The sequence below is a fragment of the Canis lupus genome, chromosome 3 (assembly GCF_011100685.1).
Source record: "Canis lupus familiaris isolate Mischka breed German Shepherd chromosome 3, alternate assembly UU_Cfam_GSD_1.0, whole genome shotgun sequence".
Taxonomy (NCBI): domain Eukaryota; kingdom Metazoa; phylum Chordata; class Mammalia; order Carnivora; family Canidae; genus Canis; species Canis lupus.
The window spans coordinates 1,703,015-1,728,671 of NC_049224.1; the positions used below are offsets into that span (position 1 = coordinate 1,703,015).

Sequence of the window (25,657 nt, forward strand, 5' to 3'; positions counted from 1 at the left end):
GGACTCAATTTATACATTTGTAAAATGAGAGCTTGAGTCAAGATGATTCCCAAAGGTCACTCTTAGCATCGAAATTCTAACTAAAAAGGAGTGTTTCAGAATATATAGACAAGGCTTGGTGCACCATTTTATAGGTTCATTTGTTCATTCAACATCTCCTACATCTGTGTAATTCCCTATGTCTATGTCTATGTCTGTGTAGTGAGAGTGGGGAGAAAACATGGTGTCTAGGATAAAGTCAAAGAGTTTAAGAGATGCTCACATACAACTACAAGGTAGAGAGTCTCTATGTCACAGAGTTAAGAGGCTATGGAAGCTCAGAGAGAAAGGGAGATGTTTTTAACCTAAGAGGGGCAGGGCATGGGAGGACTTGGGGGGATCTCCCAAGACCTCTTCCATTTTAGAGCCAGGACAGATTAAGCTGAGAAGCAGTTCATCAATTAGTGAGAACAGTGGTGTCCCCTGGTCCTTCAGTTGGAGGTCACCATTCAAAGCAAGGCGAACTTTGGCCTGGGAACCCGCCGAGGATGGCAAGAATTGAGCAAGTCCTGGGCCAAATCCTCGCTCTTCTAACTACGCATGATGTCGGTTGGACAAAGCTCTTAACCTCCCAGCCACAGTTCCTGCGTCTGTAAAATGAGGATACTGTTTAGACCTACTTTATAAGGTTGCTGTAGGGAATTTGCAAGAGAACACATGTGAGTTATTAATGATCTGGCCGTTATAGTAAGTTCTCGAATATGTTAGCTATTGTTCTTTCCCTGAAGAGCAGATATCGTGCCCCTGAGAGGTCTTGTTCTGGTGGGCCTCAACTAGATACAAGGCGAGGTTGGACTTCTGGCTTCAGCTGGCTGCTGGGCTTTGGGGGCGGCTGTGTGCTGGGCACCCCTTTAACACGCGGCCAGCCATTCACAGCTGCGCCTCCCCCTCCCTTCCTGCTGGCACTTGCCCTACAGATGAGCCAGTGGTGAAAGCTGAAGGTCGCCTCAGTTCTTTTTCCGCGCGTGTGTCCCGGCCCGAGCATGTGTGCGGCTCTCTAAATCCCCTAGTCCACGTGATGACTTTCCAGTGCCCGGATCCCCCAAAGCACCTCCCTCTGGCTTCGGACAACCTCTTGTACGCTCAGCTCAGCCGTAATTCCTTGCCCTAAGGCGGCTGAGGCTTTTCTGGTCACCTTACAATGTTTTCAAGCCACGCCTCCCGTCTTCTCTGGCCTGGACAGAGCTCCGGGTCGGGAAAACAGATGCGCACCTTGCATTCGTCCCGCAGGAGCCCCCTCCGGAGGTTAGTTCACACAAAGACTGTGACTAGCAAGTAACTTCTCCGTTTCTTCCAGAACTAAGATCGTGTCCCACAGTGGTCCATGGGCTCCGCGAATGCCAGGAGCGCAGCGAGGATGATAACACCGTGGAGGTGGCCTACAGTAAGGTGTTGCCTTTTTCTCTATTCTGCATTCACTTGGTTCCCTAAACTTGTTTTTCTGGAGTTCTGACAAAGTTGGTTCTCACTGCCTGGTTTTTTTTCTAAGTTTCTATGGAGGGAAGGAAGTTTAGAACTGCTTACTTGCCATCTTGCGGTCATCACTCCTCTAGTTATGTAACACTGGACAAGTCACAACTTCCCTGTATCTTTTTTCCCTAAACAAAATTCAGAAAATGCCTGAGGGCTGTTGTAAGGATCAAATATGGGAACGTGGAGGACTTTCACAAAACGCAACGCATATGAAACCTTATTTTAGAAAACCAGAGGACTGGTTTTGTGAACCACATCACAGTTACATCACGAGGACATTTTTAAATGGTGGAGAAAAAAAAAGTTTTACTTATTTTTCGTGATCTTCATTTCTGATGTTCTTTTTTCAGAAGCCTGAGTTATCCTCTAGCATCAGTAAGAGAAAAATACTGTTTTTATTTCAACATTTTATTGAACCTTTTCATAATACACAATTTGCTGAAAACATTTAAAATACTGGACAAAAACAACTTAAACACACACAGACAAACACCTCTTCTAGCTGAGGTAATATTGTGTAAGACTCACTGTATCACAAGTTTTTTTTTTTTACTCTGCTACACAACTTGATATTAATGATACTCAATGACTCAAAGGAAAGACATTACGCATCCAGTTTATATCAGAGCAAGAGAAATGTGCAATTATTTGAAAGAGAAGAGAAAGCAGAAATGCCAAAGCCTCACTCAAATTCTAATGTGATGTCAATTGCTACCAAGAGGATTTTACTTATTATTATTGAAAATAATTAATTCAAATATGTCTTTTTAAGGGCGGGCCGAATAGTCTTTCATGTGCCAAAAGATCAAGGAAGCAAACTGAGGGCGATCCACAAAAACTAGGGCAGTGTGTTTTATTCTGTGAGCAGATATATGGATACAGATTCAAATATTGAAGCACTGGGGCCCAGTAGGTAAAGTGAATGCTTTGTGCACTTGTAACAAAGCCAGTGCTCAAAGGACAGCTGTAAGTAGTCAGGCGTGTTGGCAAAAGTGAGATTTCTTCACTCTCCAGTTGTTTCTGAAAACACTGGCTCGGTTATCAAATCCACCAAACCTCAGCCATTTGGGAAATCAGTTTGTTTTCACTGTTTCATATTTGTAAATCTAGTGCTGGGAGTTTGGAGGCTTCAAAAAATTTAAAAACCTAGGGGTTATTTTTCGATGGCCCTTCAAATAGAGAAGGGGAAGAGACTTATATGCAAATGTACTCAATTAATAAATTCACTTAAGATACTAAGTATTTTCCAGGTTTTTCAGTTTTTAACTCAATTGCTTTCATACCATTTGACTCAGATGACAGAAATCCTATATGGAAAGCAAGCATCATCACACTTCAGGTACACGGCCAAATCTGGCTTAAGAGGACCACTGGGCCTGTGGGCACATTTTAATAGAATTTTATTCATATTACTATTTATTATACTGAGCTAAAAATTATTCTGAGCTATTATCATCTTTAAAAATGTAGCCAATGGATATTTGACTTTGGCACGTGTATGCTAAGGAAACAGAACAATTTTTAAGTGGGAGTGTGTGCCTAATGTGTATTATATTTATTCCTTTCTAAATTCATTTAAGTGTATTTGGCCAGCATTTAAGTTCTTGAATTTAAATGACTTTTATATTTCAACTAATTTGAAATGGCAATAAAGAATAATTAGTATTTTACTTGCCACATTCCATATTTAATATTAATTTGTATTGTTTACAAAGAGAGAAGATCAACTTCACTTGTGTGTGGTTCAGTCTATCTTGTAATGATTGAGAAAGATTTATATAACTGAATGTTTAGACTAATTTTTGCCAAATAATCTTGAAATAATCTCATTTTTAACTACATGATGGATTTCATGGGTCTTTATTAGTAAATACTTAATTCCAGATTGTTCTTCTAGAAATTTTCTGAAACTTGAAATTTTCTGAAGTTTACTATTATTTGAAACCATCGTTGATTATAATAAAAATGATTGGAAGTTGGACAGATTACACACATCTAAAAATTTACTTAGCAGTTCAACAGTATTGAAAACAATTTAAGTGTCATAGGCAGGGCAAAGTAAACCGTAACCGAAAAATTAACTATAAAATACAACATGTGATCAGTGACGTTTATTTTCCCCTCTTGGAGGAATTTAAAAATGGAAAATACGTATTTTGAGTGATTTTTAGAAAACCACACACATAGCACACAAGATCTTAGACAGAGTCGCTACTTACATACTGTTCGACACTTTTTAAGGTATCGTTATCTGGTCCTAAAACTACTAATCATAAAAAACTGCTTCACTGACGTTTAGCAAGTAAATCTCAGTTCTGGGTTGGACACCAGTGCAAAATCCCTGCACATCTGCATTAAGATGCATTAAGTGGTTTGCAGTAAAACTGTGGCCACTCACGTGAGGAAAGGCAACTCTAAAATGTTTAATGATGATCAGTCAAATGCTTATTATTTTATTATACAAAGAACTGCACCCACCAGCTTCAGTTCAGGAACAGGCAGCACTTTTTTTTTTTTTTAAAAACTGATAATATTTTTGCTTATTATTTGTTGAGCTTTACTTCTTTTCCTCATCCACAAAAAGCAGGGACAAGCTTCCTTTAAGGTTTTCATTTTTTCTTCATTATTCATTCAAATGAGTTTAAATAAAAGTGGTAAGGATAAACTTGCTTTTCCCTTTGTGTGCATCTAGTTTGGAGAATGAAACTGCAAAACAAAAACTAGAAGGAAGTGGAAACTGAAACCATTATTTAATGGGGACCACACAGAAGGCAAAGAGGCACACTTTCCCACGTGAATTTTAATTGTGTCTTCTCTAAGATAGTCATTCAGAAACATAAGGCAAGTGACATCCTTTCAGTACACAATGTGTAAATGTGCAAACAGTAATAGTTGTCATGATTATTTTCTATTCTCTCTTGGGAGTGGCTCTAAAACAGCCTGATGATCCTGATCTCTAGGTAAGCAAATCAAACTTTATAAACCTATGATGAATTTTCAGTTGCTGGCATTGAAACGCTGGGTTTGGATATGGATAAGTACACAGTTTGCCTTGAACCTCTCGGCTACCTTGTCTTTTAATGTTTTATTCTGATATTCAAGCAGAAAGTACATGAGTTCATTCTATGAAATAAGCTAATCTAAGAGTGGGGTATTTGCAGACATGAAGGAAGTTCCAAGTTACATGTGTGTGCATAAATGGCGTTATGTAATAAATATAACAGCCATTGAAAAGTTATACAGGAACAATGAAATTTAAAATTCTTCAAGTCCTGCATACATGTGGCCCAATCTAACCTCCTCATCTTTATCACCGAGGACGTGGCTTACTTAAAGTGTACTGATACTGTACACTATATTAAGGATGACATCGCAATACCAATCTAGAAGGTGAAATAAACTTCTAATAAGTATTAAAGCCAGATGGAATAAATTCAGGCTCTGTGAAATTTTGTTTTATATTTGCTGACAAATTTTTCCTTCTGCCCAGGATCACTCTTAGTTTAGCATGAGTGCTACACTAGCTAGAATTCAATTCATGAGTGTTACTTTCATTGAGTTTCCAAATTTGGAATACTTTTCATCCAAAATATATACCTATGCCTTTTAAAAAATGAAGAGTCAGTATAATCAGCATGGGCTTTTTCTACCAGTTTTGCTTTCTAATCCACTTTTCCCCCAGTATTTCAACTTTTATCCCTCATAATTTCATAACAAATTATCCAGATTATGTCTTTTAGACTAACCAGGAACTTACACCTCAAACGCTATTTTGAAGAAGGGTGGAGTAAATAATTTTGGTAATCTGTAGAACAGCTGCATGCAGTGTGTACTGTATTATAACAGCACCAAACCCCTTATAAAAACCAAGCACTCCTTCTTCCTGCCTTATAGTATTGATACAGTCTCTCATCCCCTCGTACTGTGTGTTAATTGGAAGCACTTCATAGCCAAGGTCTGTATTGTCAATGATTGTGCGTGTTCCTTGAATGTGAAGGCGGTGCAAAACTGTTTCCAATGGGTAAAGTATAACATCAGAGCAAAGACTGGCAGCAAAGTTAGCAATCAGTTCTGGAAAATAAGCATCCAACATACTCTGCACCGGGCTAGTGGTCTCAGCTAGATGGCTACTATAAGTCTTTCTCTTTAGAATCAGTAGGACAAACTTCTGAATGACTGAGCTGATGATGTAATGAAGAACCCCATGCAGCACCGTAGGGAAGATCAAGGAAAGAAGTGGGAGCAGTCGTTTGCTATGAGGCACTCCAAGGCCAATCACTCTTCCAATTCCTTCTCTTATACATTCCAAAATTCCAGTGTTATCTCGAATTATCTCACTCTGAAATAAAAAATGATGAAACGAGTAAAAGTTAACACTTGCTTACTGCGCCATGAGAAAGAACTCTGTTGGTCCATTTTAAATCCTAATTTATGACCACAGAGGGAAAATATCAATGGCTGACAAACCTCACGTATTATATAGGCATTAGATTCTTTTTTCAAGTGAAATTTCCTAACAGCAGTGAAGCTGGGAGCTATTCTTATTGGGAAGGAAAACAAGGGAGGAGAGCTCCTCAGAACTCATTTTTGAAAAGCAACAGCTACTGGACACCCGAAGAAGCCGTGGAGTGCTTTGAGTTCTTAGGTACAGGTTTAAACTCTCCCTCCGCTACTTAATCTAGGGAAGTTACTTCTCCTAAGAACCAGTTTATTGGTCTATAAAAAGAGGATTTGTCTGACCTACTTTTTAGGCATAGGATTGCTGGGAGTATTACATGAAAACAGGCCTGGCTTCCTGAGGCATTCGCTCAGTGCTAGTCATCATTAGGTACAACGTCTCTGTCTTTTTACAACTGACATTAGGAAATACGAGTCAACACATATTCTTTTTTTTTTTTTAAATCTTTCTTTTTTAAAATTTTTGTTTATTTATGATAGTCACACAGAGAGAGAGAGGCAGAGACACAGGCAGAGGGAGAAGCAGGCTCCATGCACCGGGAGCCCGACGTGGGATTCGATCCCAGGTCTCCAGGATCGCGCCCTGGGCCAAAGGCAGGCGCCAAACCGCTGCGCACCCAGGGATCCCTCAACACATATTCTTGATCAGCAAAAGGATATAAGCACTGTAACTTGAGAACAATGGTGTGAGTGTACAGAATGATTTTAAAATGCAGGAACTAGATCACAGATTTTTAATGAAGACACAGACTAGTAACCTCATATTTAAGAGCTTCAGGAGATGTTCAACAGGAGATGTCTCTATATATGTGTGTGTATTTTTCAAGAGAAAAAGTGTTCTTGGCAATCTGAGCTTCCCAGAAGAGGGAAAAATACCAATGAACATGAATGAAGTAGGAAGCAAGCAGCTAATGTAAGCTGAGCGTACGCTAAAGGAAGGATGAGAATGACTGCCTGTCAGTGGGGAGAAGCAGACAGATCTCGTGTACTTGCTGCAGTTACAACTAAGAAAGCATAGTTTTGAGTCTCTGGGTGCAGACATCAATAGTACCATGAACAGGAAAGGAGAAGAGGCTTAAAAGGAAGTTAATTTTCAGGGTAATAAGATGAGAGTGTTTACAGCAGTTGAGTTTAAGGGGAAGAGGATTTAATTCCTGTAGAGACTAGAATTAAAATGATTCACAAGAGGAATGAGTTGTCCAGGATGGTGAATATAGGATACAAAGCAGAGCAGGCCAAGGATTACACCTTGAAGGAAAGCAGAAAAGATGGCAAAAACCTTATTAAAAGGAGAGGAAGATGCTCAAAAGATAAAAACTCTAAGAAGTAAAAGAAAAACTTCCAGAAAGTAGACAAAAGGAGTCAAAAGGAGACAGCAAGTGGAACCTGGACAAGGAAAAACAGGGACTGGACACTGGGTAAAAAACTTCCAAACTAACCAACAGTGAGCTGGGCACTTTAAATAAGTAAGTGAACAGTCAACGTTAAGGCCAGAAAATTAACTAAGTGGAAAAGAGTAATTAGAAAAGCAAAGGCGGATCCAGGAAGGTTTTTACAGAGAGGAAACGTATCCATACTGAAGACAAGAAAGAAGCTAGAGGACCTAGTGTTAGAGACAAAAGATAGGGAGTGTACAGTTAATTGGACTTTGTGTATATGTGAAGTTCAAGTACTTTCATCTTACAGTTTGGAGGGTAGGGATCTACAGGAAGAAGTAGATCAATACAATATGCTGGAAGTGCCATCAAGTGGCTGGAAATGGTAAGACACTGTACAATGCTGAAAAGAGCACTTTAGCCTTGTAGTTGAGTACTCAACACACCATGGCATCAAATTCTCCTTAAAAGGCACATTTAAAAAGCATGGGGTTAGTAGGCTACCATGGGACTACCTGCTCACCATCAGGATGATTATCCAGCATGTTTTATGCTCTGGTAACTAGTAATCCACTGTCTGGGGACAAGCCATACACATTTGCATTGAAGTTGTACATACTGGTCTTAAAAAGTTGAAAAAAAAAAAAAACTCTATAGATTCTTTGTATTCAGTACAAGCTCTCAGCTGTGTTCTCAGCTCAATGAAGAGTACATCTGCCTATGGAAGGGATCAAAAGAATTAGAACTAGAAGTATGAAGTCAGTTTGCAACGGAAAGACACAGCAGTTTGTCTACTATATGATCGTTGGGATATGTGTGGTATCTGGAAGAGAAATATTTTATAAGTATACTGTCTTACATTTTTTTGGTATACAATCAGATCTTGTATAAATAATATATTGACTATTCCAAAAAATATTTATTAACTAAAAAATGGCAATAAAAAGTAGCTCACCTGTACTGTTTCAATTAGACTTGCCGAATAAAAAGGCATTGCCACCATGTAAGTCAGGCTGCAGAAATTAAAACACAATTATCAGTATACTGAAACATGCTTACACTAAATATTTATTTATTTATTTATTTATTGCTTACACTAAATTTTTAACATCGACTTCAATATATCAACATAATTCATATTCAAGCCTGAATAAGTTTTAAGTTTTCAACTATTAATATTTATAGCCTAGAGATAACTAAAGAGACCTGTATCATTAAGATGCCTTATTCATCAGTTAGTGTAAAAATGTAAGTATTAACAATAACACAGGGAAAGGCTTCAAAGAAAACAGATTTTATTTCAGAGCAGTAAAATGTGGGGTTGGTTATGATTCATTATCCAACCTGCACGTAGCTAATGTAGCCTTGTTGTCTACCTACACAGAGCTAACATAGCCTATCAATCTGATACTTAAAAGTTAGGATGAGGGATCCATTCCATTATTTGCCTTTTTAGTGACATGTGAACAAGTATACTGTTCTGCTATTATCCTATGGACTCTCATTATCCATTCCCAGATTTCCCACTCAGCAGGACTAAGCCAGTCTTCAATGGTGAGTGAAGTCCCCTTTTATTATTAAGAAACAATATTGTACAGCTTTGCAAAGTTGTTTCCTAACGCCACTATTTAGACATAAATGTAATATTACAACTTTGCAAGCCTGCAAAATATAGTTATTTAAAATAATATCAAGGTGGGACTTACCTAACCCTATGGGCCAGGTCCTGGCAAGTAGTAGTTTTCAAGGTGAATGGAACATCACTAAGTAATAATGTGCTGGAATGTCTCCCAGAGGGAGCCAGCAAGCTTGGGGGATTTCCAATTCACAATCTTCAAAAAAAATTAAGAAGTAAAGAGTAAAATTCTAATCTATAAAAATGTCAGCGTTGTAAAATCATGAAGTGACTACATTTTAAGGACACTAAGGTTTGAGTTTGCTCATCACTATACAAATTAATTTTTGTCTATTTTTCTGAGAGTTTGGGTTAAATAAGTTGAAGACCTTTGCTAACTTCCTAAGAAGACAGAAAAATTAGGTTGTGATTTCAGCCTTTCAAACTAGAAAGATTGATTTTAAAGGTAATATAGATTTTAGGATTTTATTCCTCAATTCAATGTTACTTGTCTTTTGAAGTTCTAGTCCCACAAATATTTTATTGCCCTAATTTTCTTCATTGTATTAAGATTTTTTCCAGTTCTAATGCTATAGAAATTAATGCAAATTTTCAATGTATGTGCCACTTTTGATACTTACGATTTCAGCAGAAGGTGTTCTCCTATTTGTTTAGGATTCCATTTATGTGAAATCTCCCTAAAAAAGAAATTTCGAGGAAACAAAAACCATGTTATTTACAACATCTTGAATTAGCCCAACTTTCAAAAAGGTAATCAATCGATGGTAATTTAAAATATATATATATATGGAGGAGAGAGATACTCTAATGATGAACATTTTCCTTTCTGGGTCACGCTTCAGACAATTACGGTGGTTTAAAAAGTAAAAAACATACTAAGTGTTTTTCTATGTGCCAAAAGGAGGGGCTGACAGAGGAGGAAGAGCTACCACTGATTATAAAAAACTTAAAGGAGGAACACGAAAACTTCAAGAAGATATAAAAATGACAGGTTGAGAAAGAAAGAATAGTTGCGGGGCGGGGGGAGGGAAACAAGCAATTGGATAAAGGAAGAAAAAGCTTTAAAAAATAAGAAAGAATTTAAAGACAAAACAAAATGAACTATAATGCAGACTGAATGACACATGACATTTGTGTAGCACCAAATTTGTCAAGCGCCTTTCCTTATTATGATGACATTAATCTTGGGACTTTTATTATATCATCTTTTTGTCCACCTACTATAATGCCAGGCATGGTGCAAAGTGCTTTGCATGACTTACTTCTAACCCTCACAATGACCTTGTTATCCCCGTTTCACAGGTGAGGAAATAGGCTCAGAGAGGGTTCATAACTCAGCCAAAGCCATACAAATAGTTAATGGTGGAACTGAGTTCTAAACCCTGGTCTCAGGAAGCCTGGGTGGCTAGTGATGGAGTATCTGCCTTTGGCTCAGGTTGTGATCTTGGGGTCCTGGGGTTGAGTCCCACAAAGTCCTCCCCGCCGGAAGCCTGCTTATCCCTCTGCCTGTGTCTCTGCTTCTGTGTGTCTCTCATGAATAAATAAACAAAATCTTTAAATAAAATAAAATAAATAAAATAAAATAAATTAAAAAAATAGAATAAAATAAAATAAACCCTGGTCTCTAGGACTTGGAAGTCCGCACACTCTCTGCCTGCACTGCCTCTCATCCCATTTGATACAGGAAGATATCCCGTGAGGTCAGCAAAGCAGGTATCGTCCAATTTGTTTTACTTATGAGAGAAAGGAAGGTTGGAAGACCCACAGGGAGATGTTCAAGGTGACAGGCAGGGTGCCAGGTCTGGAGCCAAGGTCTCCCACTGTGTGCTCCTGGCTATTTAGGTCACCCTCAGAAACCAGAAAAGAGAGAAGAAAAAGAAGAGAGGCAAGCTGCAAAAAAACACAAGAGGAGAAAGCTGTACCAAGAGGAAAGTGAAAAAGGAGAAAAGAGTATGGAGAGAGAGCAAAAGTAAATGATAAAGCAGAATAAACTGGGAAGGCAGAGAGAGGGCGGGGGGGGGGGGGGGGAGAACAGCAGAGAGGCAAGTGTGAAATAAATGAAGTGTGAAATAAAGAGAACTGCCAAGCTCCCGTCATGAAACTGGCACCCACGGCACCACGGCCACAGCAGAGAGCTGAGGAAACCGCTTCTACCTGGAATGAGAGAATATGACCAACCGAAGGATGTAGGGAATACTTTTATATTCAAAAGGTATAGGAAATAATCACTAATAAGCCCTTTAAAAAACTCCATACAATTACAATGGGTGGTGTGCAGACTTTCTGAGAATGAAAGATCTGCAGAGAAACTTTTAGAAAACAGACTGACCACCTCTGATCAATAAAACATAGAGAGCCTTCTGGATTGCGTTCTGATTAAGTTAATACTAAAGTGACCAGTATTTAAGCCTGAACAACCCCAGAAAAATATAGCTGAAATGACCACCAAGGATTTGGATGAAAAATATTAAAAAGGTTAGGCTTTCCTTATTTTTTTAAATAAGATTTTATTTATTTATTCATGGGAGACACAGAGAGAGAGAAAGGGAGAGACACAGGCAGAGGGAGAAGCAGGCTCCATGCAGGGAGCCCGACGTGGGACTTGATCCCAGGATCCCAGGGTCACATCCTGAGCCGAAGGCAGAAGCTCAGCCGTTGAGCCACCTGGACGTCCCATCGCTTTCCATTTTTTTTCTACTGATTCTAAAACAGTAGATACTACATGGTTTATAAATCATCTGGCACTGCTCCTATCTTACCTGGCCTCAGAGAGTATTATCACAGGGTATTAGGACACTGCTTCTAAGGATGAAACCAGCATTAACATTAGAGATAGATGGGTCTGCGATCAGTATTCCTGTAAGGACAGGGCTACTTCACCTTGGAATACAATACTAATTACTACTGCCAACTCTTAATAAGATTTTTAAAAGTGGGAAAAATGAACTTTAGAATCAAGTATAAAATCATGAGAACTCTCCTCCTTGTATCTCTATCTGTGGATAAAACGTATTGTCATAACTCTAGAAATTTAAATCGGCGCACTGAAATGCTTTAGGAAAGACAGTAGTATAAAATTCTGCTTGTGAATAAACCTCTTCATATTTCGTTATCAAATACCAAAAGATGGGTAAATAAACTCAAGGCACTATTTTCACAAGTGAAACCTGCCCTTGAAGAAGAGCAACAAAGTTAAGAGACATGACTTGCTTTTTCTTAAAATAGTTCTCTATTTGACAGATTGATATACATGCTTCCATGCATAATCAATACACAAAGGCAATGGAGTTTTAGAGAACTCTATTTTTAAAGGCCTTACTTATCATTCTCTCTCATTTTCACTTGCTCGGGTAGCTGCTCTCCTCAAAAAAATCTTCCCTCGACCAAACCCATCCTCGGGCCGCATCTCTTCATCTTTGCTCTGCACAGCCAACTTGCCAACTTACTCTTTCCATGTCCTGACGTCCCATTCACCTTGAGGCCACTCCAAATTGGCTTTTACCCACCTCGTTATTCTACAAAGACAGCTCTTGTCAAGGTCCCCATCATCTCTGTGCCACTGAATCTAACAGACATTTTTAAGTCTGAGGGTCACAGGAGGGGACGTGGACAGGGCGATGGCTTAGTAGGTGCTGGGTACTAAGGAGGGCGCTTGTGAGGAGCACTGGGTGCTGGATATACTTGTGCTGGATATACCTTATTTGCCCCTTCGACAGCCATCAGGCCCTTGGGGCTTTTTTTTTTTTTTTTTAATATATTAGATATTTATTAGAAGATGCTATTTTTGGAACATAAGGCAACTACTTTCTGTTTAATGACATTTGACTTCACCCCCCCATCACTCTTGCATTGTTCCAATATTTGTCCACTTGATATTTTGTAAGATGCTCATATCATCACTCACTGTTTCAATTCGTCTGAAATTTGGGTCAGGCTTGGCTGCACAGCTTTGGCTCAGGACCCTCGTGAGTGATTTCAGAAGGAAGATCTTGAAAGCATCTTCATCACTTGTCTGGCACCTGAATTGGGAAGCCTTGAACAGCTGGGACTCCTTGGATATATCCTTACTTTACGTAGTTTCTCCATGTGGTGACTCTACGATGGCACCTTTAGGATAGCCGAGCTTCTTACATGCCAATTCAGGGCTCCCACAGGTATGTCTCCAGAGAAAGCAGATGGAAGCCATTCCATCTGCTCCTTGAAGCCGTCTCTGCCCCTGTATTCCCCTATTCTGTACGTTCTGGGTTTTGCTCCTCCCCTCTAGTCTCTACACTTGACTCCTTTGCAGCAGGATTTTCTTGACCCAGCCATCTATTCTAGGGTTCCTAAAGGCTCAGGCCCTCTCTTTACATGTTATGGTCCTTCCTGAGGCAATGTTAACCAAGATGGTGCTTCCAACACCTCCGAAACAAATCCACTAGCTCCAGTTTAGATTTCTCTGTATGTCAACCATGTGGATCATTTGTCTCCTGACAACTCCACCTGGATATGGCAAAGCATCTAAAAATGAACTTGTCCAAAATCAAGCTAATGATCTTCTTCCCTACTCTTAGACTCTTCATGTTCCCTACTCAGTAACTGTTAATCAGAAAGAAAACCTACTAAATTGGAGAAAGATTTCATTGTGCTTAAAACAGAGTATGTTCAAAGTCAGAGAATTCAGGGAGTGGTGAGGAGAAACTCTACGTGTTTATATTGGTACAACCACAAATGTGAGATGTGTCAAATGAAGTTGGAGGTCAACCATACTGGTTTTGTGAGAGACTGAAATACATAGGGTAGCCTTGGGTACAGGTGCGCCTTACACTGTTATGAGAAATGACCCGTAAAGTAAAGGGTACACAGAGTCTCACTCACTCCACCTGGGAGATCTGAGGAAGGACTGGAGGGACCTGGGCACTAGATAAAGAAAGATGATCCTGGGTTACCTACTTTTTTTTTTTTTTTTTTTAAGTGGTAATAGCATAAAACTCTAAACTTAGTGACTTCATGAGCACTACAAACTTGCTCTTTTTTCTCTCAAATGTGATCAAAATGAATATAAAAATCTAAATCATGGGGAATCCATACTGTCTCACCTGCTTTACTTAGTGATCACTGTGCAATTTAGGAGCCTCAGCCTAGGACAACCCCAAGCTCATTTTCCTCTGTGAATCACTTTGGGTGGCTGCTTTGCTGCCTTGTGTGCTATGTCTTTGCTTTCCCCCAAGAAAGGTCAATCCTGACCAAAACAGAATTAAAAAACAAAAAAGTTTACACTATACTTCAGACAATGGCTTTACTCAACATCAATTACATAAGCCAAATCCTAGACGTCTTCCAGGACAGCTCGTCCTATCACCTACCATCCCTAGCCCATCACTGAGGACCATCAGTTTTACTTAAATACATTTCAAGAGTATCCTCTCGGGTCCATCGGATGCCACCCTGGTCCTAGCTACCATTGCTGGTCACCTAGAACACTGTGGTAGCATTCGAGCACGTGTCCTCCTATCCACTGTGGTCCCCCAGCAATCTTCTCACCTCCATTTATAATGACCCCTGAAAAACATGAACCCGATCATATCACTGATCTCTTCTTAGAACTCCTCAGTATCTTTAAAGTGGCCCACAAGGCCGTACAGAAACCCGGCTCTCACCTGTCTCTTAGCATTGTCACATGCTCTCCTCCTTGCTCTCTGAGCTTCAGCCCTATGAGCTTTCTCTCAGCAACACCGTCTTCACACAGGCTGGTCTGAGCCTCCTAATCACCACTCAGGTGTCAGCTCAAGTATTATCTCATTAGGGACACGGTTCCTCACCCTTTAATAATCTCACAAAACCTTTTCTTTTCCCTCTGGGGACAAATCCCAATTTGTAATTATTTATTCATTAATAGGATTATTTCACTGAATGTATGTCCCTTACACTGGATTCTAAGCTTCATGGTCACAGGTGTCTTTTGTTTCTTCTCTTCACTGTATACCTGATTTCTAGAACAGGACCTAGCACATAGTAGGTATTCACGAAATATCAGCTAAGTAAATAAATCCATTAATGAGTGGGATTTATCTGAAATACTATCCAAGTAGAATGCAACAAAGATAGCCTTTTGTTTCTTCTTTAATAAGATCCAAAACGACCAAGAGAAAATACATCCCCACACAACTGCCATATCTCTAAGTCTATAGAGTAAGAAAGTCAGATAATAAAATTTAATGTAATGCTCACTCTTCTTTCATCTAACGACGTTATATTCTATTTCAGAGAGAAAACAGACTCACAAGCAAGTTTCCCTAATTTCTCTTCTGTCTCCCTCCAGACGTATGTACAATTCTAATTCTCTTCTCTTGGCTTCTAGGACACTGTCATCCTAGGTTACTGCAATGCTTGATGGGTTTTGTGAGTATCTCTTACAACTGCCCCCAACTACCCCTCCTACCACACACACATCCACGTATACACATGGCACTCACATGTGTCTTCACACGTTACTAACTGTCCTTGGTCCGCTTCCTGTCATTTAGGGTACACTTTCTCCTGAGGAAAATTCATCCATCCTAATGCTTCAATAGCTACTTTTATGCCACAACATTCAAAGCTATGCTTCCAGCTTCAAGTTTTTTCTAAGACCCCAATCCATGGTGCCAACTACATATTACACATGTCCTCCTAGGAGTCCTGAAGGAACCGCAAACTTCATCTATCAAGTTAAATTCCGTATCTTCTTTCCCACTCCAACTTCTTCATGTATTCTCCAACTTGATTCCAGTCTAGAAATCTATCACCGCTGAAAATTCTCTCCCATCCCCTGATCCCTAATCTATCACCAATTATCTATTAGACTTTCTGTTCTATCCCACACTTCAGACCCCTCTCAGTCTGGCTTAGATTATTATAACAGTTCTCCACAAGTCTCTAGCTACACCAATCCACTTTTTTACTTAATACTGCCACTTGAGTAAATCCTTGATCAAAGAACCCATATATTGAAACTAACACCTTGGATTCCAAACTCATAGAAAATAAAGCCAGAGTCCCTTACAAAGGCATAGCCAGGCTTCCATCTAGCATCTCAGACTCTTTTCCTATTATTCCACTCCATCAATGCCCACTATTCTAAGCACAGGACATTTATTACCCAGACTTTCCAACTTCCGTAAGATTGGGCATGCTGTCACTTCTACTTGGAATGCTCTCCTTCTCTGCCACGTTAATTTCTACTCATAATTCAAGATACAGCTCAGGTTTCAGTTTTTTCTTGAAACCCTTGCCAATAACTTAATGCAAAGTGTCCTCTGGGCACTGAAAAGGGTTTAATTATAGCACTAATCACGATATACTATAACTTGTTTACATGTGTCTCCTTCACCCAAGTGGCTACTTAAACAGTAAGAACTGCTCACATACTCATGTTTGCTCCTTCGCAGACAGTTGCTGAAACTTAGCAGCAGGAGCTCAAAGACCTATCTCAATAGATACTAGGTGAGGATTCATCTTCTTTATCACATACTGATTTAATAAGATATAACTAATTTTAGGGATGCCGGGGTGGCTCAGTGGTGGAGCGTCTGCCTTCGGCTCAGGGCGTGATCCTGGGATCTGGGATCGAGTCCCAGGTCAGGCTCTCTGCATGGAGCCTGCTTCTCCCTCTGCCTGTGTCTCTGCCTCTCTCATGAATAGATAAATTTAAAAAATTAAAAAAAAAAAGATATGACTAATTTTAGTTTCTGTTTTTTCTCTTTAGCTACTTCAGGCAAGTTTTCCAATTCAAGGTTTTTTTTTAGAAACTATCATATTTTGTCAAAATTTAATATGAAGCTAATATTGAAAAGATGACAAAAAGATACCTTGGTAAAGGTGTGAATTCACTTATTATTCCCTCTGCTCCAAGTGTGACTCCCTGGACAATAAACGTACTTCCCATTCCTTTCCAAAGGGCCCTCGGTCCCTAAAATGAACAAAATATATTGTTATTTCTGTTAATGCCTAAATAAGAAACATAAAATGTCTTAATAAAATTTGATATTGAATATTTACTGATATTTTCCAATAAGGCATTATTCTAAGACATTTTAGTAGAGAAATACAACTATATTAATTCCTATCATTTTAATATTTGTTGAGTGGTCTACGTTTAGGCCAATACGAATATTATAATTAACTACACCTCTAATATTCATTAAATAGCCCTAATATTTAATTAATTTTGGCAAACATATGAATTCACTGATCATTCGGTGACATCGAAAGATTTCATTACCATCTTACATTAGTTTTAGAACAAGAGTTAAAATATTTTTATTAACTAAATTAAAAGGAATTACTCTTGCTTTAATTATTACTAAGACCAAATGGTACTCACATTACAAATAATTTTAATAGAACCTAGAGACTAATTCTCACCTGAGTTTTATTGAAGCTGTACATAATATTGATCACTGTAAATGGAGTGAGATGGTAATGCCGGGCATGATAATTAACCTATAAAAATGATATTATATCATAATTATTTTTGCTATTGTTTTGTCAAGAAATAACAAGGCCATCAAAGATATACAATGGAGTCACAGCATAAACAAAAGTTCAATTCTAAATTCACCAGAAATTACTCATAAACAAAATTACTACTATTAAAAGTACATTTAAATAACATTAAAAGTATGATACATGTGGTTATACGTATATGCAACACAGAAAATCAATGCATAATATATACAGTAATTTAGAATATATAATAAAGAAGGCAATGCCATTTGATATTTGTTTCCATAAACACTGGAATTACCTTCAGTGTAGCAAAACATTCATGCCATTTAACACACAGGAACCACTGAAGAACTCAGGGAACAGTAGATTCATGTCTTCCAATATTAAGCATTTTTCACATAAGCCATAAACAATTGGTAAATTATGAAATCAGTAAAGGGGTAAGGACCAATACTTATTAAGTAAAATAACAAGAAAGAAAGTATCAGAATGCATCACACATTCTAATGCCATTATTTCATAAAACATTTAAGTTACTCATATAGATATATACAGTGGATTACAATGTGATCTTGTCGGATTGTAAAATATATGTCTGAAATCCACTGTGCTAGGGTCTATACACTGTCCATGCTGTTAAAAGGACTTTTTTTTTTTTTTTTGGTGCTAAGCATGAACAGCTTAATTTGTAATTATTTACATATTTTCTGACTCAGTTTTCAAAGAAGATTAAGTTAGATTATGGGAGCTTCCACCGCAGTGTTGTCCACTTAACCCCTGGGGGCTTTCATGGGATCTACAAGTTTAAAATTATTTCCTTAGTGATACTAAGTCATCATATAAAAGTCTTTTTTATTGTGTTGACTTTTTCAATAATAGCGCAAAACAACGGCAGCTAACGTTGCTAACTCCTTAGCACGAATCAAGGTAGTTGGCAGCAAACTGTATTTTTGTACATACTTATTCTTCATCCCACTCACTTGGAAGGAGGAAAAAGCCACTTTCACTTAAGAATGTCCTTGGTAAAACAGTAATACATAATTTTATCAAATCTTGATTCTTAAAAAAAAATCTCGATTCTTAAGTATACATCTTTCTGATTAATATTCTATGTGTTGCATAATGAAGTAAGATGGCTGTTATGAGTAAAAGCACTTGTCTGATGGAGCTGCAAGCTGAACTAGCCACTTTTTTTATGGAATACCATTTCTTCTGCAAAAACTGACTGCCAGACTATAGTTATTAACACCTGAGCCTGGGTGGCTCAGTTGGCTAAATGTCTGAGTCCAGGTTTTGGCTCAGGTCATGATCTCATGGGTCACGGGATCGGGCTGTACATTGGACTCTACACTCAGCAGGGAGTCCATTTGAGATTCTCTGTCTGCCTCTCCCCTTACTCTATGTCGAAAAGAAATAAATCTTTAAAAAAAAGTAAAAATGAAAATGAATAAATAAAGTGAGCCTGTTGATTAAAAAAAACTGGCACTATATGCTGCCAATGATAAATCTGACTTTATAAGCAAAAATTAGAATTCTGTTTTTTTTTTTTTTTTTTTAAGATTTTATTTATTTATTCATAGAAACACAGAGAGAGAGAGAGAGGCAGAGACACAGGCAGAGGGAGAAGCAGGCTCCATGCAGAGAGCCTGACGTGGGACTCGATCCAGGGTCTCCAGGATCACACCCTGGGCTGCAGGCGGCGCTAAACCGCTGCGCCACCAGGGCTCCCCAAAAATTAGAATTCTGAAAAAACTGCATCTACCATCAAGAACTTACCAATACTAAAACACTTTTCTGGTGGGATTGGTAGTAAATTAATGACATTTAAAAAAAATATTGTATAACCAAATGTCTTAACATTTAAAAGATCTACAGAACTCAGTAAATCCATATTTTTCAAATAATCAACACATGATATTATAGAATCATACATGGATAAAAAAATCCATTCAACATACAGTATAGGTCAACAGATTTAATGTAACAGAGTACAAAAAATTAGCTTACATGGCTTGAATGTCTCATTGCAAGTAACTTTTAATATATGATTACTTAATAAGTTTTGGTGTAGTAACAAAGAAGAAAATCTGCCAATTTTCTGAAAAAGATAGAAAATACTCTATTTTCAAATACAAATGTGTATAAGGTTAGACCTTCTTCTTTCAAAACCAATTTTTACAACTTAAAAGAGTTTTCAAAACCAAAAAGTTTGAGACTGACATATTGTAGATTCTGGTAAATTTCACAAGGACTAATGGTTACATAGTTTTAGCCATTTATCTGAGTTGTCTTTTTTTATTTATTTATTTATTTATTTATTTATTTATTTATTTATTTATTTTAAATTTTTTATTTATTTATGATAGTCACAGAGAGAGAGAGAGAGAGGCAGAGACACAGGCAGAGAGAGAAGCAGGCTCCATGCACCGGGAGCCCGACGTGGGATTCGATCCCGGGTCCCCAGGATGGCGCCCTGGGCCAAAGGCAGGTGCCAAACCGCTGCGCCACCCAGGGATCCCCCTGAGTTGTCTTTTAAATCAGAGTCAGGGTCATGGTTTAGAAGATCACAGAAAAGTACATTTACCTGACATTGGCGGCGTAGAACAATGCAAGGATGGGCCAGTACATTTTCGGTAAAGAGACTGTAAAAGAATAATTTGTATATATGTAAAAGACACGTATGAAATAATTTTTACAGTTTTTTTGTGTGTATATATAAAAAATAACCAAACCTTAAATTACAATTATATATATATATCTAAAATTACTCTTGAAGAATCACGCATTGTTTCCTATTCTAAAAGTAAAAAAAAAAAAAAAAAAGTCTAGATGTGTTTGCAAATCATTCTACCAATAACAAAATTCAATATGAAAAGAATGCCAGAAATGCAAATATAGTAAGCAGGGGAAATAAAATAAAACAGTAGAATATATAGTCTAAAGATGAAATTACATCTCCATCTGTCTGATATGGGAAACTCCTTTCCTAGACAACTTAAACGCTCCTTTCCATTTATTTTAGAAGATGTCCTATGAACAAAGTTCCCATCAGAAAAGTCATCTATTTTTCATAAACCCCCTTCTATAAGTTTTAGTTTTGGTGTACACTGCATTTAAGTTATAGGGATTTTAATGACTGCTAATTGGCTACTACTTTGGGTACCAGATACTTCTAAAAGCATTCCCTACAAAATAATTACAACTGTGGGCTTACATACTGACAGTGACAGATGCATAGCCATGCGCACATGTGCGTGCGCACATCCATGTACATAAATAATACATCAAGTGAACAACAGTTTTATGTATAAACAATGAGGCTAAAGAAAAATTAATTCTAGGAGAAGGAAAACTTTAATACACAATTTTGTTCTTATTTACATTAATACTTTCAGGTTTAATTATGCAAATAAGATAATTTTTTCTTGATTATAATTTTAAAACAATGAGTTACCCTGGCATGCACCCTTTTGTGCAATTCTGATGCATTCGAAATAATATTCACTAGAGATCACATAATCAAGATAGGAGGTTTTTCTTCCACAGAATGATCATTAAAAATAATTTTAAAAAATAACTTCATTAGATGCTGATCGTAAGCAAAACCTAGACTCTATGTTGCTAAATATAATATTTAGAATGTTTAGGAAAAGATTCGATGCACAACTACTTTCTCTTGGAAGAGAAGATTAGATCAGATTTTTTGGATAGACACATGAAAGTCGTATAATATGACTTAACAAAATTATTTTGTGATCATAAAATTGAATGACTATTCTCTATCTGTACTTGAAAAAAATTGTTATAAATTTTAAATAAGTGTTTCTGCAAAATATTATTTGACATTTAATCTACTGCTCCAAAGACTCAAATCTAAAGGAAGCAATATTAATCATTTAATATTTTACTTTAAAACATTTTGAATAAAACACATTAAATTAAAAATCTTTAGGAAAAAAACGTTACCTTGCAAGGCCAATACCAAATCCAGCAAATCTATTCAACTGCTCTAAAACAGAAAAAATAAGATTACTCATAACCAATATTTAGGTTCACTGTAAAACATTTTTTTCCTTTAATTAACACCATATTTATTTAAGTTCCAGGTCCTGAAGTTAAATTCTCATACAGGCCAGGGAAGTTGTGGGAAGTTGCAAGGCAGAGCTGCTCTCCAGCTCCAATTCACGGTCGACATGTGGGACTGCAGGCCCAAGATTTCTAAACTGTTATTTTTCTAAAAAGATAAGTCATTTTTACATAATATCTTCCAATTTTAAAATGCTGGAACTATTTTAAAAAGTATTCAAACACTGTGTGAGCCAAATCAAACATGTCTGCAAGTAGAACCTAAGGATTACCAGTTTTCAACTTCTAACTACAATTTATATTTCTTTCTATAGAAGGCTCTGACTGTCCTATACTAACAACTTGACTTCCCATCTTGTAAAATTAGTCATTTGCTGTTTTGGTGGAAAGCATCTATGTTAAGTGATGGTCGCAAGCAAGACACCTCAAAATTATTAAATGGAAGGAGTACTTAGGGTAATCAAAATGGTTGAATAAGGCTCTCTTCCTCTGTCTCAAACTTTTTAAATATTTTGAGAATAATTGCTTAGTTGGATCTCTGTGAGAGACCAGGTGTTAGTGCCGATGGCATTTCTACTGTCTGATTAGGGGAGTTTATAGCTGGAAACATTTCTATCATCTGTCAAAACACACAAAATTTCTCCTTGGCTAAAAATCTCAAAATCGTGATCGTGAAATACCGCAACCTTGGGGGACCAGACATTATAAATTTCTACTATAATACAGTATTTATATCATAATACCATACGCTATTTCCTTACGGTCAGAATATGGCCATGTAAACAGGTGTCTGGGGAAACTATTTTGTTAACTCTTGCTTTGGAAAATGCACAGGCCAGATAGAAGCTTCTTCTGTCAATTAACATGCTTTCCTCCTTTCAGCTTTTCCCTTTTTGAGTATACAGATCATAGTATTAACAGAAAATGCCTCATTTTAACCGTGTAAATCATAAAAAGATAAAAATCAGCTTTGCTGCCTAAGAAAGTAACTGTGTGCACGAGCATTTTGAATTATTTAATAACCTTCCAGGACTCCTTTTGGAACCTTACAGAAAGAAAAGCAGACAGGGTGGAAAAGCAAAGTGTCTGACACTAAGTTACGCATCCTCTTCCACATCCTCGTTTGCTCCTATGTGATATTTAAAGTCTACGCCTCCCAGTTGACTCAAATCAAATAAAAATCACTGTACTTCCAAGTTAAAATGAAGAACGAACATGTCGAGAATATACTTAATATTGAATGGTCGAGTCTAATGACTTCAAAATGGGAAGAGGCAGTGATTATTCCCATTTTATGAATTTTAAAAAGTTGAGAGTGTTTAGACGACAGCGTTGCAATGAAAACCCAGGCTTCCTGACGTCCCAGGGCGAATAACTACGCCTTGATTCCAAAGTCTTGAAATTGTTTACTCTTTGGTGGTGTTTCTAGGTGAGAAATAGGAAAGCAGGGGATGGGAACACGGAGGGGGCGTGTGAGAGTCTAGGAAACAGATACAATTGCTAAGACTAAGAGAAAAGGAAGGAACCGGGTAGGTCCGGCTTACTAAGCCTCCACCACAGCTCATGAGCACCTGGCGCTGTGAATGACTCTTCTCTCCACCTTAAGGGCTCCAGACGCCAAGAAAAGGCCTCCGCTTCCCAGGGAGGCAGAGCCGGGCTCGCAGCAGGGCTGCCGAGGCTGACTCTCCAGCACAGATGCACAGATGCAGAGCTCGGCAGCAGGTCAAGGCAGGGAGCGCAGGGAACCAGGTATCGCTCACGTTCCCCAGGAAGCAGCAGGTAGTAGCCCGATCTCCTCCCTCCGGATGGAGGCCCGGGGACCTCCCACCACCAGCCTCCCTGACAGCACCCGGGAGGAGAGGGCTGTGGGTGGGGCGGGGAGGAAGCGGCGCTGCAGGGAAGGGACGACGGAGCGGCGGACGGAGGGGGGGCGGAGGAGGGTAGACGGGAGGGGGGACAGAGGGACGCAGGGGTGGAGGAGGGGGAGGGGGCACAGGAGATGGGAGGGGAGACGGGGGAAGGACAGGAGGGGGAACGCGAGGGGATGAGAGAGGGAGAGGGGACAGGGAACGGGATGGGAGGGGGACGAGAAGGGGGCGGAGGGGGAAAAGGGAGGGTCGGGAGACCGACTGGGGGGTGGGTGGGAGAGGGACGGACGGGGGGGGGCGATGGAGGGGGACGGGGCAGGGGAGGAGGCGGAGGAGGGGGACCGGGGGCGACAGGAGATGGGAGGGGGAACAGGAGGGGATGAGAGACGGAGGAGAGAACAGGGAACGGGAGGGGAGAAAGCACGGGGGAAGGGGACGGAGGGGGAAAGGGGAGGGTCGGGAGAGGGAACGGGAGAGGGATGAGGGGTGGGACAGGGGACGGGGGAGGGGATGGAGGAGGATGGGAGAGGGGATGGCAGGGGACGGGGGGCGGAGGAGGGGGGACAGAGAATGGGAGGGGGGAAGGGGGAGGGACGGGAGGTGGGGACAGGGAACAGGATGGGGGAAGGGACGGAGAACAGGGGGGACTGGGAGGGGACAGAGGGGGAAAGGGAAGGGTCGGGAGAGGTGAAGAGGGGGTGGGATAGGAGACGGGAGGAGGGGATGGAGGGGGACGGGAGGGGTGTCAGGAGATGGAATAGGGACGGGGGGAGGGACGGGAGGGGATGGGGGGACAGGGAACGGGATGGGGGAAGGGACGGAGAGGGGACTGGGAGAGAACGGAGGGAGAAAGGGGAGGGTCGGGAAAGGGGACTGGAGAGGGACGGGGGGATGGAGGGGAATGGGGGACAGGAGGGGGGACAGGGGACGGGAGGGGACGGGGCGAAGGGACCGGAGGGGATGAGGGCGAACTGGAGGGGGAGGGGACGAGAGGGAATGGGCGGGGACAGGAGGGGACACAGGAGGGGACGGACGGACGGACGGGGGCAGAGGGCGTGGGAGGCGGGACCGACCGTCGGCGCCCCGCGCGGTGTGCAGGCTGCGAGCCGGGCTCCCCCCAGCCCCCTCCCCACCCCCCCGCGGCCCTCACCGCTGCTTCCCCTCCCCTCCCCTCCCCCTCCCTCCCCCGCCCCCCGCGGCCCTCACCGCTGCTCCGCCCTGGCGCCCCGCCGCCGCCGCCTCCGGGACACGGCTGTTCGGGGCCGTCGAGCGGCGTGGAGGGCCCGGGCGCGCCGTAGGGCGGGCTCCGGTCGGCCCAGTGCAGGTTGCGGCTCCCGGGGATGTCCGGGGGGCTGGTCACCCAGTGGGTCGGGTCGGACGCCGAGCCGAAGGGCCGCGCGGGGAAGGCGCCGCCCACAGCCTGCTCGTCCCGGGCCCCGCCCCGGTAGCCCAAGCCGTCGAAGCCATCCGGGCGCCGCGGGTGCATCGCGAGCCGGCAGGGTGACGCCCCCCCGAGCCGCCGCTGGGGCCGCCGCGACCTCGGGCCACACCGCGCCGCCGCCGCGTCCGGGGAAATCTGACAACCGGAAGTCACGGCGCCCACCCGGAAGTGCGCCGGCCACGTGACCGCAGCGTCTTCCGGCGCTCGCGGGACGGGGTTGCCAGGGAGACGCGGCGGCAGCTTAGGGCGGAGCCGCCAGGCCGGGGCTGCTCGCGGGGGGCGGCGGAGGGGCCGCGGGCCTGGGGGGCGGGTGCCGACGAGCTGCCGGAGGCCCGGGCCGCCTGGAAGCTGGCTGCGCACGGTCCGCGGAGGCACGGGACGCGCCGGTGCCGCTGACTCCGGGCCGGCCCGGCCGCCGAGGCCCACACGGGGAGCGCGCAGGGGTCGCGCGGGGGAGCGCGCAGGGAGCTCTCGGAGCTCTCGGAATGTGCAGGGGGCGCGCGGGGAGGGCGCAGGAGGTGCGCGGGTAGCTCTCGGGGCGCGCAGGGAGTTCGCAGGGGGCGTGCAGGGAGCGCGCAGGGAGCGCGCAGGGCCGCAGGGGGCGCGCGGGGAGTTCGCAGGGGGCGTGCAGGGGACGCGCAGGGGGCGCGCGAGGGGCGTGCAGGGAGCTCTCAGGGAGCGCGCAGGGGGCGTGCGGGGGGCGCGCGAGGGGCGTGCAGGGAGCTCTCAGGGGGCGTGCAGGGAGCGCGCAGGGGGCTCTCAGGGAGCGCGCAGGGGGCGTGCGGGGGGCGCGCGGGGAGTTCGCAGGGGG

General features: G+C 41.4%; 1 protein-coding gene and 1 pseudogene across 1 annotated transcript; one reads left to right on the forward strand and one right to left on the reverse strand.

Annotated features, from left to right (window-relative positions):
* The window catches only part of LOC119876117, an 80,225-nt pseudogene extending 78,755 nt beyond the window's left edge, over positions 1–1,470 (forward strand).
* Positions 1,471–1,904: 434 nt separating this feature from the next.
* On the reverse strand, positions 1,905–24,963 carry SLC25A46 (solute carrier family 25 member 46). Its single transcript, XM_038532154.1, has 8 exons — positions 24,612–24,963; positions 21,418–21,460; positions 20,036–20,093; positions 17,368–17,445; positions 16,812–16,912; positions 9,603–9,659; positions 8,302–8,359; positions 1,905–5,851 (listed from the first exon to the last, which is right to left on the reverse strand). The coding sequence occupies exons 1-8, from the start codon at positions 24,889–24,891 to the stop codon at positions 5,273–5,275; spliced, it is 1,254 nt and encodes a 417-aa protein (XP_038388082.1). The 5' UTR covers positions 24,892–24,963; the 3' UTR covers positions 1,905–5,272.
* Between the last annotated feature and the right edge of the window lie 694 nt (positions 24,964–25,657).

What these genes read in the sequence shown, in the direction of transcription:
- SLC25A46 (XM_038532154.1), bottom strand. Translation starts at nt 24,891, where the DNA reads ATGCACCCGCGGCGCCCGGATGGCTTCGACGGCTTGGGCTACCGGGGC. An exon ending in TTTGGTATTGGCCTTGCAAG is followed by an intron (nt 20,094 to 21,417) that starts GTAACGTTTTTT and finishes ATTCTTTTACAG; the next exon opens with TCTCTTTACCGAAAATGTAC. An exon ending in GTCTAATTGAAACAGTACAG is followed by an intron (nt 5,852 to 8,301) that starts GTGAGCTACTTT and finishes TTTTTATTTCAG; the next exon opens with AGTGAGATAATTCGAGATAA.